The sequence below is a fragment of the Schistocerca gregaria genome, chromosome X, assembly GCF_023897955.1.
Source record: "Schistocerca gregaria isolate iqSchGreg1 chromosome X, iqSchGreg1.2, whole genome shotgun sequence".
NCBI lineage: Eukaryota > Metazoa > Arthropoda > Insecta > Orthoptera > Acrididae > Schistocerca > Schistocerca gregaria.
The window spans coordinates 504011629-504027389 of NC_064931.1; the positions used below are offsets into that span (position 1 = coordinate 504011629).

General features: G+C 35.0%; 1 protein-coding gene across 4 annotated transcripts in view; it reads left to right on the top strand.

The window, feature by feature from the left end:
* Positions 1 to 15761, top strand: part of LOC126297705 (protein unc-79 homolog) — an 810295-nt gene that overhangs the window by 437309 nt on the left and 357225 nt on the right. For all 4 annotated transcript variants that reach the window (XM_049988834.1, XM_049988837.1, XM_049988836.1 and 1 more), the window contains exon 30: positions 3305 to 3395. In XM_049988834.1, the coding sequence (XP_049844791.1) occupies positions 3305 to 3395 (91 nt within the window). The remainder of the gene's footprint in view (positions 1 to 3304; positions 3396 to 15761) is intronic.

Here is a 15761-nt window from a genome sequence, read left to right on the forward strand (position 1 = left end):
CCTTCTCACACACGAGCAAAAAACCATCCGCATGAATGTGAGTCAGGACTTGAAAACATAGATTGCACGTGATGCAAACTTCTTGAACAAAGTCATTACAGGGGATGAGAGTTGGTGTTATGGGTATGACCCAGAAACCAAGCAAGTGTCAAGCCAGTGGAGGACTCCCAACTCTCCCAGACCAAAAAAGCAAGGCAAATGAGGTCAAATGTGAAGACGATGATCATTGTCTTTTTTGATGTTGGTGGAATTTTGCATCGGGAATTCATATCCCCTGGCCAGACTGTTAATCAGCACTTTTACTTGGATATTTTAAGGCATCTGCGAGAGGATATGAGGAGGAAACACGCAGAACTTTGGCAATCAGGTGACTGGTTTCTGCATCACGACGATGCTCCAGCACACACGGCCTTATGGGTGACCCACTATTTGGCACCTCAGAGGTGGTCTGTCATTCCCCACACTCCGTATTCACTGAACCTAGCCATGTGCAACTTTTTCCTATTACCATGAATGAAAAAAACGCTAAAAGGGGAGCGTTATGATGATGTAGAGGCGGTAAAAACAGCTTCGCAAAGGGCACTGGACAATGTGAAACTTGAAGAGTTCCAAACATGCTTCCAACAGTGAGAAAAGAGACTTTACAAGTGCATCACATGTAATGGAGAGTATTTTGAAGGTGGCTGAAGTAATTTTGTAAAAAGGTTCATCAATAATTTTTTTATGACAACAATCTGGTTTCTTTTGGGTCCCCCCACTTACGCGGGACCAGCTTGAACATCAACCCCATCACAGTGCAAATTACAGCTTGTCACAGGACTCTCTGACAACTTTTTTACATATCCATCTACAAGCTTTCCTGCGTTGTACCAATCTCAGAATTCCTGTGAGACCTGCAATCCTTTCTCACCTTTCCTGCCCCATCCTTAACCTGCCTGCCAACTTGCTCATGTTCTCAAGCTGAACCAACTTGCACATCCATTGTGGTTTGTTCCAGAGTTCCCATTGTAAAGTTTTATGCTCTTAAGGATCAATACTTTTAGACTATTACCCACAGGCCAGAAACATGAAATAATTCCCCAGTTGGCTCTCCACAATTTGGATGCCTTTATCACCTACTGTTATCTGTGTCAGCATCAATGCCATCTCATTGTATACCAACATTTACAATTCAGTTACATGGTATTTTCACCATCAAACATTACCTATCTCACAGTATGGCTGATTCCAAATTCACCAACTCCTTCCTGACAACAATAACTATATACACATCCTCAACCAAAAATTCTTCTTCTTTGAATGCAGAAGCTGCAAAATATTCAACAGCACATACAGGGGCCTGTTCATTGGCCAATTAGAATAATGTATAGTATGCTTCCAGAATTCTAATTTCTTCATGTAGTTTGAATTTGCTGATAACATATTTTCTACCTGAATTTGAAGTACTGTGCTGCAATACAATCATGTTGTATAAAACCAAAAATGCCACACAAATGAATATACTGAAAGTATTTACTAGCCACAAATGCTAGCAAAATTCTGCACCTTCTCTGATTTCTTTACAGATCAAAATGAAATAACTTTTTGTTATACAAAAGAACAATGAATTCTTTAATACTTAACTGCAGACTAATATTTTTACAATGGCTCATAGGTGTAAATAAATACAAATTTTAAGATAAACCATTGGTATATTTATCTATTCACACACAATTATATTTAAGGCCAGCAGTTTTAATAAATAATTTGATTTTTTAAAATTCATTCTGAGATGAGATCAATTCAAATACAAGCAACCGACAGTCCAGTACCAATTTTTACAAACATAAATTGTCTGTGTATGAACAACATCGCATAGAATAAACACAATTATTTTTAAATAATATAAATAATTTATATGACAGTCCTTTCTGTTAACAGAGAAATAAAGAAACAAAAAGTGATTATAAACTGTGAGAGTAATCTCCTTCTTGAAGTAGTCTTCTTGCTCATTTCAGAGACTTTTCCTGTGAGTGACTATTAATACATAGTAACATGTGCTTGTAGGTTCACAAATGGGATTTATTATCCCAATCACAAATCAGTTTAACTTCTGATTGACAATAAATTCATTAACCAGGTAATAACATGAACAAACTCTCCTTGTGGTTCTGAGTCAAATTCATTTCTGTGTTGTATGTAGATCTCCTTAGTTACCAAGTTCTACAAACATGGAACCCTCACTATAGATGGAGCTCTGCAGACTCTGAGCCCATGCCTGCTTACCTGCTGTGCCCCCAGAATATCTTCAACATGAATCACCAACTCAACAATCTTAACACAACTTAATTTTCTCTTTCCTATAAGTTTTATTACATACATGATACATGTCTTTTGTAGGAAGTGGAGTTATAGAACTGAGTGACCATCTCAAGTAAACTTCTGAGGCATAGTCACATTACAATCATCTTATGAGAATTACTGAAAACAACTGAGATAACTTGTTACAGGAAAAGTCAAACACAAAACAAAAGAAAAAAAACTCTGATGTAAGGATCAATGTGGATTCTACATTTACTGAATGTGTGAACTGCAGACTTGTGTTTTCATCAACGAGAATTAGCAGATTGTATACAGAACAAACTAGGCTGATTCAGTCTTTAGTGTCTTGCAGAAAGCAGGAAGTGCAGTCACCCAAGTAAAGAAGATTTTCTTGTGAAATATCAGAACATGTATGTGACTTGATAAATACTACCTAGCTAAAAGAAATCAGTATAATGCTCATATTAGAGAGGAAGTAGTATCCAGCATCCCTCAAAGAAATGTGGTAGGAATATTGTAGTTTATGATGTACTGGGTATTTCCATGATGATGATACAAAATTTGTTAGATAATGGTGTGGGGAAAATCTGTCACTATAATACAGTGATTGTAAATTACAGTTTTAACCAAAAAATTAAAAATTTGACATTCAAGATTACAATATATTATCAATTTTTAATTCCGGTATCCAGTTTTGGTCTGTGTGACTACCTTCAGACCAGAGTCTCAGATAACATGAAGAACTGTACATTGAGCTCCTTTGAGTATCAACTGTTACATGTCACCAGTTGCATAGTATGTTTAATAATACTACTCATTTAAGACTACTGCTGTTGAATACACAGTACTTCTTTATGCAGCATAATCTGAACACAGTTTTTCACAAAGAAAAAGAAAACCTGAAACTTAACGTATTGTAACACATAAACTCTTTAACTCTGTACTTTATTAACAAATTCAACATTTCTTTCAAATAACATAGAAATTTTTTCTTGTATTTTAGTTACTCAATTGAAGCAGAAACAACTGAATCAGAACTGGCAGCTATTCCAGAAAGTCCAAAATCTGATAGTACACTTCATGGCAGCATACAGGTAAATTTACATGCCCTTTTCATGGGCATTCCATTACTGTCTCTATAATGATCTAGTGTGCATCTTAATTCAGTATTTTATGAGATGACAACTCTAAGGCATCCCAAAGAACAAAAATAAAGATAAGTGTATGCTTTAATGATAGCAGAATATAATTTATTGTATTGAAAGAATTAACTAGAATGTCGCGTCATTAATTGTGGTACTAAATGAAAGTGCAATACATAAAAACAATGATTACAAAATGCTGCAATGATTAGAAACTCACTTTAAATTTTCACAAATGATGGCAGCAGGGATTTGATGATATAGTTTAGGAAGAATCATCTAAACATGAACCTATCCTATGACTACAATATGAGTGAGTCACAGTCGTCATTTGTCAACTCATACAAATACTCAAGTGTCAAAATTTGTGAGGATATGGAATGGAATGATTACTTAGACTCAGTTGTTGGTAAAGCGCATGACAGATGCAGTTCATTGGTAGAATATGAGAGGAATGCAATCAGTCATCATACAAACTGTGTACAGTGCCAGATTTGCACCTGGAGGCCAAAACTGGAACTAATTTTGTTACGACATTAATCAGTTCTATATTAACACATTAACATATGTACCAAATTTCTCTGCCATATGATAATTACAATCCACACTGGACCTCTGTCAGTTGCTGCACTTTAATTTTAATTGCTCTGTGTATTAGGGTATGATATATCTGATACCCACTAAGTGTTTACTGCATTCCTGGATGTATAGGTTTACTGCTTCTTGATCACCAATTGAAACTACTTTCTAGTTTAAGGCTTAAAACTTTTGCACAATATTTGTGCAATACCACAATAAATAATGTACAATACATAATATTTTGTTAGATGAATTCTATTATTGCAGTTGCTTTTTTGATTTCCCGATGGAGGAATGAAGTAATGTGCTAAACAAACCTACTTCCTTGAAAACTATCTGTCATAAAACTATATTAAGAGCACGTGATAACACCCAGTCAATTGAAATCCCATAAAAAATAAAACAATAAAAGTTTTGTGACTATATTATGTTTCAAGAGGTGAATTTGTGAGATAATAATCACAATATTAGAATAAAAATTACTTTAAAAAATTGACATAGGAGTTTGTGTAATAGTGGTGTAACTGAATACATTTGTAAAGCATCTCAAAATATTTATTCATTTGTTTCTTCACCTTCAAACATTTTACATGTTATTGATCAAAATATTTAGGGGAAAGTTGGTTTAAGTGGTCACCCTAAGGATTATGTTTTTCTTTGACATGTAATAGATCAGCATATGTAATATACATGTATAAACTGTATACATCCCATAACTATAAAACAGTAATTATTCAAATCCTCATTTTGTGGTGGAAAAGTGAACTGAAGTGAATGTTTCCAAAATGGCCATTTTACCTAGTAGGTAGGACAAATTGTTCAGACACAGTGAAAAGGAGAAATAAGACTCAAATGAAGTGGTATATGTTCAATAGGGATTTTGCTTGGATGTCTCTTCTAAACTGTGTCAATCAATCCTAGCCTGCCTACTTTTTCTCTTTCTTGAATGGATGTGGCACATCATTATGCTCAGCAATATGAGATGCGAAGTGACATAAATCAGTTTCTCATATGCCATAATATCTTCATACCATATGAAAAATATAGTTGTGGAGTTCTTCCTCGTGTTCTTGTTTGAATATACACGTGAAATTCTCAAGAAGCTTCTCGTCTTCAGCAGCATGATGGTTTTTTAAAAGCTCCTCTTTTAAGTGTATTCCTTAAGACATAATATTTTGGCTGCTGTAGCAACCAGTATCTTTTCTTTTCGGACAGCATCCAGTCCCTATTGCATACCTTGGGTATCCCATGATTCTTGTAGTGATTTTCTAAAATAATTTGATGGCATTGTAAATTGCCAGGTTCCTTACTGTAACTTCACACTCAGTAGTGTGAGTTAGCAATAAAAATGGATACTGGACTATGTACAGCTCTAATTGAAGGCATGGCTTAATGAGGTCATTGGGTAGAGCCGTACACATTCGCTTTATGTCCAGTAGCAAAAACAGCTACATAATCTTCATTAAATTATGAACTTATAGTGTAATAAATTAATCACAGAAAAGTTATATGAATAAATTAATAATGTCTGCAGCTCGTGGTCTCGCGGTCGTGTTCTTACTTCCCGAGCACAGGGTCCTGCGTTTGATTCCCGGCGGGGTCGGAGATTTTCCCCTGACTCGAGATGACTGGGTGTTTGTGTTGTCCTCATCATTTCATCATCATTCTTAAAAAATGGTGAGATTGGACTGAGCAACGTTTGGAAATTTGTACGAGCACTGATAACGATGCAGTTGAGCACCCCACAAACCAAACATCATCATCATAAATTAATAATAATAAATTTTAGTAGGATCAGTGGTCATAAATGATAAAATTTGGAAATTTTGCAGATAAATGTAGACAGCAACATGAGTTTAAAGTTGCACAAGTCTAATAATTTGTTCAGAATTGAAGCAAAGTTATACAGAAATGATGGTCCTAAAAATATACTTAAAGAAGGTTACAGAATAACAAATAGTGAACAGCAGTTTATATTGTGTAAAATGTAGCAGGAAATGTAATAGAGTTCCCAATATTTTGCCAATTCATTGCTAGTTTGAAAGTTACTAGTCCAACTTCTAGTTAAATTTTCCCACGCATAAGACTGCTTCTTTCATGCCCCAAAAACAGAAGTATTACTGAAAATAGATAGTGTGATTCTCTTGTCAAAAATGTTGAACAGCTTGTTGTGTAAAGAATGTAATAAAAAGGTGATGAAAGGAATCTTTATGAACAACATGCCAAAATAAACTTAAAATACATCAGTGTATTTATGGACATGTCTCGACTGTTTACATTTCGAAACATCTGAAGTTGAGAAAGCGGTGAAAACAAAAAGCGAAATTATGAAGATATTACAAGGTGGTATTGAGGTGTTGAAATGTGAAGTTTTGACTCTAAAGCAAGAAAATAATAAATTATTATGAAATAAGAAAACAGTGTGTCCGAAAACTGTGAAACAAAAACCAAACAACATTGTGACAATTCGTGTGCATATACCAGCAGTGGAATGAAACATTAAAATGGTGACTCCAGAGAAAAATGAAATGATAAATAACATAAGTAAAGTAATAGTGTTGGTGGACAGCCATGGTCGTGGACTACCAGAAATTTTCAAACAGATCACACAACTAATATCAAGAGATATTACTAAACCAAACACCCCATTTTCTGAAGTAGGGAAGCTAGGACAATCTCCTGATTGTACCAGTCTTAATCAAAATGATTTTGTTGTATTATTAGGAGGGTCAAATGATGTATATAAAAATAAAACTGGAAAGGTCATACGAAGTCTGAAAAGATGCTTAAGCCACCTTACTCAAACAAACGTGGTAGTATGCCATATTCCACATAGATATGACTTGCCAAAATTGTCCTGTGTGAACAAAGAAATTGCAGGGGCAAATAAACATCTGTCAGGGGTATGTAAGCATTTCAGAAACATGGTGACTGTAGATATTAGCAATATTGGTTGAAAATTTCATACTGTCCATGGCCTACATCTTACCTTTTTTGGAAACAGGCAATAGCCAAACAAATAGCCAGTATTTTGTCAGAAAGGCAGAAACAATCCTGTGATAAAAAGCTGATTCCTTGTTGGCATTACCCTCTCAATTCAAGTGCACAGAAAAATTCAATGGACTGTAAATCAAAACTACAAAGTCATTCTTCACTAGAGGGCACAAAAGAAATAGAAAACAATACAAAAAATATAAACCAATCCAGTGCAACTGAAGAAGTGAATCTGACATCAAAAACATCAAATAATCCTCAGCAGGAGAAAAATAAGAAAGCAAAATCACCATCTAACGATGACCAACAGAAGAGGAGTAAGACATCAGTTCCAGTGCCGAGAGGGAAGATTACCACCTCACCAGAAGTGAAGTGCTCAGCATCAAAGGAGACAACAATGTTTCAGCTACAGAGGAGGAATGCAGTAACTCCAGTTCACTTAAGTGATTTTTTTCTGATGGGTGCCATAAAAAGGACAAAAAGTTAAGTACAGGATGGGTGAATACCTCAGCCAGTACATTAATAATTACACATCAAAACATTCAATCAATCAAAAACAAACTCTTAAACTTACAAGTAGCCATGGAAAGCATTGGTATAAGGCCTGCTGTTCTCTGTGTAACTGAACATTGGCTAAAAACAATGAAATAAGTTGTATAAACTTAGACAATTATAAGTTAGTATCGTACTTTTGCAGAAAGAATTTAAAAAATGGTGGTAGCTGCATCTCCTGCTCTGCAACTGCAATTCCATTGGAAATATATGCAACTGAAAAACATTTTGAGTGTAGTGCTATAAGAATTGAACTGAAAAATGTAACCTATGTAATAAGGTCTTTATACAGAACTCCCAGTGGTGATTTCAGTGTGTTCATAAAAAACCTTGATAAGCTGCTATCACAATTTTGGAAGAACAAGTTAATTTTATGTGGAGACTTGAATATTGACTCCCTATCTGAATCAAACTATAAAACATAACTAGAGATTTTACTCATAATGTAAGGTTTACATAACACAATTCAAAACTATACGAGAATAGGTATGAACACTCAAACTGCCATTGATTTCCCTTACAGAGATATGAGAAGTTCTCACATAACAGACCTAAAGATAAATCTATAAAATGAAAAGTGGCCAGAAATGTACTTATCTAATAGTGTTAATTATAAATATAACTGTTTCCTAGATATATATTTAAAATCATTTAAGAGTGTTTGCCAACCAAAACTCAACCAATAAAGAAAAAATAAGGAAATCTGCCATGGCTAACAAAAAGTCTATTAGTATCCTGTAAGAAGTTGAATCTTCCTCATGCAATTTGGAAAGCTCCAGATAGGCCTATTCATTTTGTTGTATATTATAGAGCCTATAAAAAGATTTACAATAAAACTTTAGTAGCTACCAAAAAAACTGTGTAATGGAAATGTTATTACACAAGCACCCTACAAAGTCAGAAGCACTTGGAAGATAATAAACAGAGAAGCAGGAAAGTCATCAGCAAATAACAATAACAGCTTAAGCCTAAAAATCAATAATGTTGGAACAGAAGATCCAATATCATTAGCAACACTTTCAACCAATATTTTAGCAGAATCTACCAACAACTTACATATGGTAACAATAGTGATTCTCTGCAATCCCAAAAACTAGTTGAGAATAAACAAAAGTCACCCCAAACTCATGTTACCTGTATCCTTAACTGAACAAGAGATAAGAAAAATAACAGAGAAACTAAAAAATAAAGCATCCACACACATAAATGGACTGTAAAATAAAATTTTGAAGCTAACTATTAGGGAAACTGCTAAATCCCACTGTCACTTAGTCAACTCATGTTTCGAAAAGGAATCTTCCCAGATAGAATGAAGATTGCCATAGTACTACCACTATTCAAAAAAAAGGTGATCACATGTGACCTGGTAATTACAGACCAGTTAGCCTCCTTCCCATTTTGTCAAAGATCTAAAAAATAATAATATTTGTTGGGTTATTGGCATTTTTTGAAAAAAACTCTATCATAAATGGTAGACAGTTTAGGTTTCAGAAGGAAAAGTCTAAAGTGTCAGCTGCATTTGAACTTATTAGTATAATCTCTGCAGTCCTGGATCAAGGCCAAATCCCGACTGGTGTTTTTTGTGACTTATCTAAAGCTTTTGATCTTGTCAATCACCACATATTAATAATGAAGCTACACCACTATCAAATTAGAGGAACTGCTCTTGATATCATAAAATCATTTCTGCAGAACAGTAAACAAGCAGTAGAAGTGTCACACAATCAAGGGAAACAGCTATCAGAACTACAAGATATAAAACAGGGGGTGCAACAGGGTAGTATTCTAGGACCCCTCCTTTTCCTTATATACGTAAAGTGAATAGTGAATAGTGTTTTATTCATCTCATAACATACAATTTCTAATCTTATGATTAGTGTACAGGAGACATGCCAAAATAATGGATAACACAACTTAGGCCTAATTGGTACAAAGAATTTTAACATTAATATAAACTTTTATTTTTCTTTCCTCCTGTTTGTGAAGGACAGCTAGATTTACATACAAGACTATATGTAAATTTATCCTGCTCACATGTTCAGTTCATCCTTCATGAGCTCCTCAACAGTGTAGTAGCAGCATTTGACAAGGATATCATATAGCTTTGTTTTCAGTGTCTCTAGGTTCATACTCAGAACATTCTTTCCTTTTAGCTTGTTATGAATTTTCATTGCCATATACTGAGGAGACTGCCCACATAGGTGTAAGCGATGAGTTCGAAGCATAAAATTGTCTTTGTTTCTCATGTTATATGTGTGATTGAAACAGTTTTTCTCAAATAACTCTAAATTGCTGTGTAGAAAGATGATAATATCATATATGTATAAGGAGGGAACTGTTAATAATCGTTGTTTTTCAACTGTTGGGCGACATGATATCCTTGGATGGGCAGTACACATGTTCCTTATTATTCTTTTCTGTAACTTTAGTATGTGCAATATATTGCTTGAATTTCCCCAAACAATAATACCATACAACTGATTGAAAGTAGCTGTGGTATGCAATTTTCCTAGTATCCATGTCTGTTGCACCAGCTAATATTTGCATATCAAATGCAAAGCTACATAATTTGTTTAACAGGTAGTCAACATGTTTATTCCAATTTAAATTTGTATCTAGGTTTAACCCTAAAAACTTCACAGAATCCGCTTCTTCTATATCCTGATTCTTATGAGTTATATTAATTTCTTGGGGCTTTGACTGTTTTGTTCTGAATTGGACCATGAGGGTTTTGGGGATGTTCAATCTTAATCCATTTAGTTGGAACCTGTTTCTAGATTGTCCATTGTGTTTATTATGTAGAGAGTGATGTTTTCTGGTTCCTGGTTTTCAATTAATACAAATGTGTCATCTGCAAACAAAATCGATGGTGTATTTATATTGTTCGGTAAATCATTAACATTGAACAAAAACAAAATAGGTCCTAGAATCGAGCCTTGAGGGACACCTTGGGCTACTGTTTTCCATTTTTAATAGTAATTTGCTGCATTTGTTGAGACAATCGCTCTTTGTTACCTATTTGAGAAGTATGAAGTAAGCCAATGTAGAACATTATCCTTGATCCCATACTTGTCAAGTTTATAGATGAGCAGTGCATGATGTACAGTGTCAAAAGCTTTTGTGAAATCACAAAAGATTCCTGCAACTTTATTATGGTTGTCTAATTATGTGCTGATCTTGCTGATAAACTTGTTAATTGCATCACTAGTACTTTTGCCACACTGGAAACCAAATTGGTTTTCTGTAATAATATCACATTTCTCCATAAAATTTCGAATCTGCATAGCAGCAGGATTTTCAAAGATTTTTGATAGGACTGGAAGGAGGGAGATGAGACAATAATTCACCATATCCTCTTTTGAACCTTTTTTGAGCAATGGTTTTACTTCTGCATACTTCAGCACCTCTGGCAAGCTTCCTTGTTCAAAGGATTGTTTTATTATTTTAGATAGTTGGTATCCTATTATTTTACACACAAATTTAAAGACTTTTACTGGTATTCCATCCCAACCTGCAGAATTTTTGTTTTTTAGTTTTAATATAAATTTTTCTATATCTATTGTTGAAACTGTTTTGGATTTTGTGAGGCATTCAGAATTATGATTTGGTCTAAAGGGACATACATTGTTCTCATAATCTGCAACATTAGCCTCCAGTTTCACTACATTAATGAAGAACACATTGAATCATTCTGAAATTTGAGCCAGATTTACAATGATCTCATCTTCAAGCTTAATTGTACTAACTCCATATCTAGAGGCTTTGATACCTAATTCGTGATTTACATCTGACCACACTGCCTTTGATTTATTCTCATGTTATAAGATTAATTTATTATTTGTCATTTGCTTTGCTTGACAACTTTCTTAAATGTACTTTTATTTCATTTAACATGTTCAAGAAATTCAATTTTTTATTTTCTTAACATTGGAGATTTTTATACCTTTAGTGACCTATTTCAGTTTTTGTCATTTTATTAAAATAAGTTTTTTGTGGAAACATTTCATGGAAAACACTTATAAAATCCTTTAGAAATGCTTCAAACTTTGCTGTGGATGAAATATTGTTATCAAAGTGCCATTCTGTCTCCTTCAGCTTATCATGGAATTGAGTCAAAGTTTCTTGGTTGAAGATCCTTTTTACATAAGTTTTTTTACATGGGATTTCTGTACCTGCTCTGGGTAGCTCAATGAATAATGCTGAATGATCAGAAATTCCTAGATCTAGACAAAATTTATATTCATCTTCAAATACATAATTCATTAAAATACTGTCAATGCATGTAGCTGACTGACCATTTTCTCTTGGAAATTCAGAAAAATTTAATTTGAAGCCATATTTTTTTATTAAGTCTGTAAATTTTGATACCTCACATGTTTCATTCAACACATTGATGTTGAAATCAGCAGCAACTACAATTTTTTCCTCTCTTCTGTACTGAGGCATTCTAACAAACTCTGAAATTTATGTAGGAAATGCTCAGTCACCACCTTCCCTGGGATTCTATAAATTGATATTATAACAACATTTAAGTCCTTTAACTCAACACAGCAACCCTCAAAAATACACTCTTCATTAAAATAGTTGAAGCCACATCTTACATGTTAATCTAAATCAGAATGAATGAGCATGCATGAACCTCATCGCGACTTATTTACCCTTCAAAAGTTGGTAGCTACCTTGTAGTTTTATTTAAGATTTTTATAGTATCACTACTAAGCCAGTGTTCATTTAAACAAATTACTTTAACATTTAGAAATTCAAATAAAAAAACTTGTAGCTCATCTAACTTAGAGCGTCTGTCACATGAGTATTCAACACTTAAACCATTTATATTAAAATGCATTATATAGTTACTGCTAAGATCATCAATTTTATTTTTTAAAGACCTAATATTTAGTAATGAGCCATCCTCACAAAAGGGTAGGTCTCATTCTTATGTAACATCCCATCAGCTTTCTCACTTGGCTTGTACATTTCTTTGTCACTTCGATATTGTATACTTACATCCATAGTTACATTCTTGATTACACTGGATCTGGATGATGCTGAAGTGATTTCCCTGGTGCCAGCCATAAAAAATCACTGTTCCTCTCTGGAGCTTTCCTTGTTCTGGAGGTCACACATACAGCAGCTTGTTTGTCTTCCAGTATTTTTGGAGCTTGCAAAATTTGTGCTTCATTTCTTTTTGGCTTGAACCATTTCATAATTTGAGTTTGTTTCCTAGCTTGTATGTTACTTTCTGGCCTATTGGTTTTCAACCATTTCGTGATTTGACACTGATTGATGGCTATATTTTTCGGTGCATGAAAAGAATGCTTTGTTACTTGCAGTTGATTTCCACTTGTCCTGGGTACTTCATTGTTACATGAAATACAAGTAAAATTTGTTTCCACAAGTACGTCCTTTCCTAGTGCATTCAAATGAAGACCGTGAACTGTATGGAGCCTTCGCTCCAAACTGTTTACACATGACCACCTCAGTAAATCATGATGATGCGGGATATTTACAATGAGTACATTCATGTGAGATAAATTATTGAGGTAATTAAAATTTTCAAATTACAAAAGAGAGCAATTAGAATAATAGGAACCAAAAGAACAAGAGATAGTTGCAAGTCTCTGTTCAAAAAAATAGGATTCTAACCTTCTACAGCTTTTATATATATCCCTTGCTTGGGATCATAAAGATAAATTCAACAAAAATGAAGATGTACACCAGCACAACACCATAAACACCAAGAAATTAAGAATTCCACAGCATAACACAACTCAATATGAGAGAAGCAGTGGTTACATGGCAGTAAGCATTTACAACTCTTTACCACCATACATCACTAATGACAAATTGAAGGATAAGTTCAAACAACTCCTATTAGAAACCCCTTTATATTCAATCAGAGAATTTCTTTCAAGTGAAAATAACTGAATCAAACAGATGTAGTACACTGAAAGAAAAATGTACACAGGTATAGAGAAAAAGAAAAAGTAAAATGTGTTAACTTCTTAACCGCATTGTTTTATCTCAAGATTTTATTTTTCTACAGAATTATTGCTGTTAATTTTTTTTATAAATGGTATCTAGAATACATATGTGCTATGTGACTGTATTATATCATATATATAAAATGATGGACGCATAGGATAGAATTATTTCAATTGTTAAATGTTCAGTAATTTAGGTACATAGGTTATGTATGCCTCATAAAATCCATTCCATTTACAGTATCTAAAATTTTGTAACTATGATGTTAATGTCCAAAAATGTTCTGGCTAAAATTTGTTAGTAATTTAAGCAAAACTATAATTAGAATCAGTAAAAGTAATGTATTTTATTGGAAAACTGACAAGGCAAATAAGTTCTTGGACTTACTCCATAGATGTACATCATAAGCTGCTAAATAAATAAATAAATTACAAAACTTTCCGATCACATGATGTATAATATTGAGTCCTACATCCTCCAGTAGCTTGACATCAGAGTAAAAGTTTGCTACTTCTTCTCCTACAGATGTGTCTCCTCTCACTTCTTCCTCGTGCCCAAAAGCCCAAAAGCACTTCCACTTCCCAGCATTCTCCAATGAGCTACTGCTCCCACCAAGGAGGACTTGAGAAGGCCGTCATCAAAAGCATGACTTTCTTAAAATGTCATTAAATGCACAAAATTGACCACCATTCTAATGCTAAAAGCATACTAACTAGACTTATTTCAAATGAAAACTTGCTTGCTAACATCTCTAATGATATTAAACACAATATTCTTCAATTATCCACTTAACCACATATAAATCTAGTGCACTCATAATAAAAAAAACGACAACTCCAGTAGAATAAATGAAATAATGAACATGAAAAACACCATACTACTTCATTTTATTGTGTGAATGTGGAAGACCCTTGTGGCTCAATGTATTTGCACAAAAATTAATTAAAACTATTCAATATGCAGGAACTAAAGAATGTACAGTGATGTTGCTTGTTTCAGTAATAGCTATTGTGCCATGCTATTATCAAACACCTAGTTGATCTTGCTCACTTACATAATTTAATATTTAATGAGTGAAATATTTTGTTGAAATATTATTAATTTCACTGTAATTTCTAACTGCATTTTTTTTATTGTTAAAATTGCCATTGACATATTATTAGATACATAACATTACAGTGATTATTTTGATATGCTTGGATTTGCTCTATAATATTTTCTTGAAGCATTGCAGATTATAAACATACACTCCTGGAAATTGAAATAAGAACACCGTAAATTCATTGTCCCAGGAAGGGGAAACTTTATTGACACATTCCTGGGGTCAGGTACATCACATGATCACACTGACAGAACCACACGCACATAGACACAGGCAACAGAGCATGCACAATGTCGGCACTAGTACAGTGTATATCCACGTTTCGCAGCAATGCAGGCTGCTATTCTCCCATGGAGACGATCGTAGAGATGCTGGATGTAGTCCTGTGGAACGGCTTGCCATGCCATTTCCACCTGGCGCCTCAGTTGGACTAGCGTTCGTGCTGGACGTGCAGACTGCGTGAGACGACGCTTCATCCAGTCCCAAACATGCTCAATGGGGGACAGATCCGGAGATCTCGCTGGCCAGGGTAGTTGACTTACACCTTCTAGAGCACGTTGGGTGGCACGGGATACATGCGGACGTGCATTGTCCTGTTGGAACAGCAAGTTCCCTTGCCGGTCTAGGAATGGTAGAACGATGGGTTCGATGACGGTTTGGATGTACCGTGCACTATTCAGTGTCCCCTCGACGATCACCAGAGGTGTACGGCCAGTGTAGGAGATCGCTCCCCACACCATGATGCCGGGTGTTGGCCCTGTGTGCCTCGGTCGTATGCAGTCCTGATTGTGGCGCTCACCTGCACGGCGCCAAACAAGCATACGACCATCATTGGCACCAAGGCAGAAGCGATTCTCATCGCTGAAGAGGACAAGTCTCCATTCATCCCTCCATTCACGCGTGTCGTGACACCACTGGAGGCGGGCTGCACGATGTTGGGGCGTGAGCGAAAGACGGCCTAACGGTGTGCGGGACCATAGCCCAGCTTCATGGAGATGGTTGCGAATGGTCCTCACAGATACCCCAGGAGCAACAGTGTCCCTAATTTGCTGGGAAGTGGCGGTGCGGTCCCCTACGGCACTGCGTAGGATCCTACGGTCTTGGCG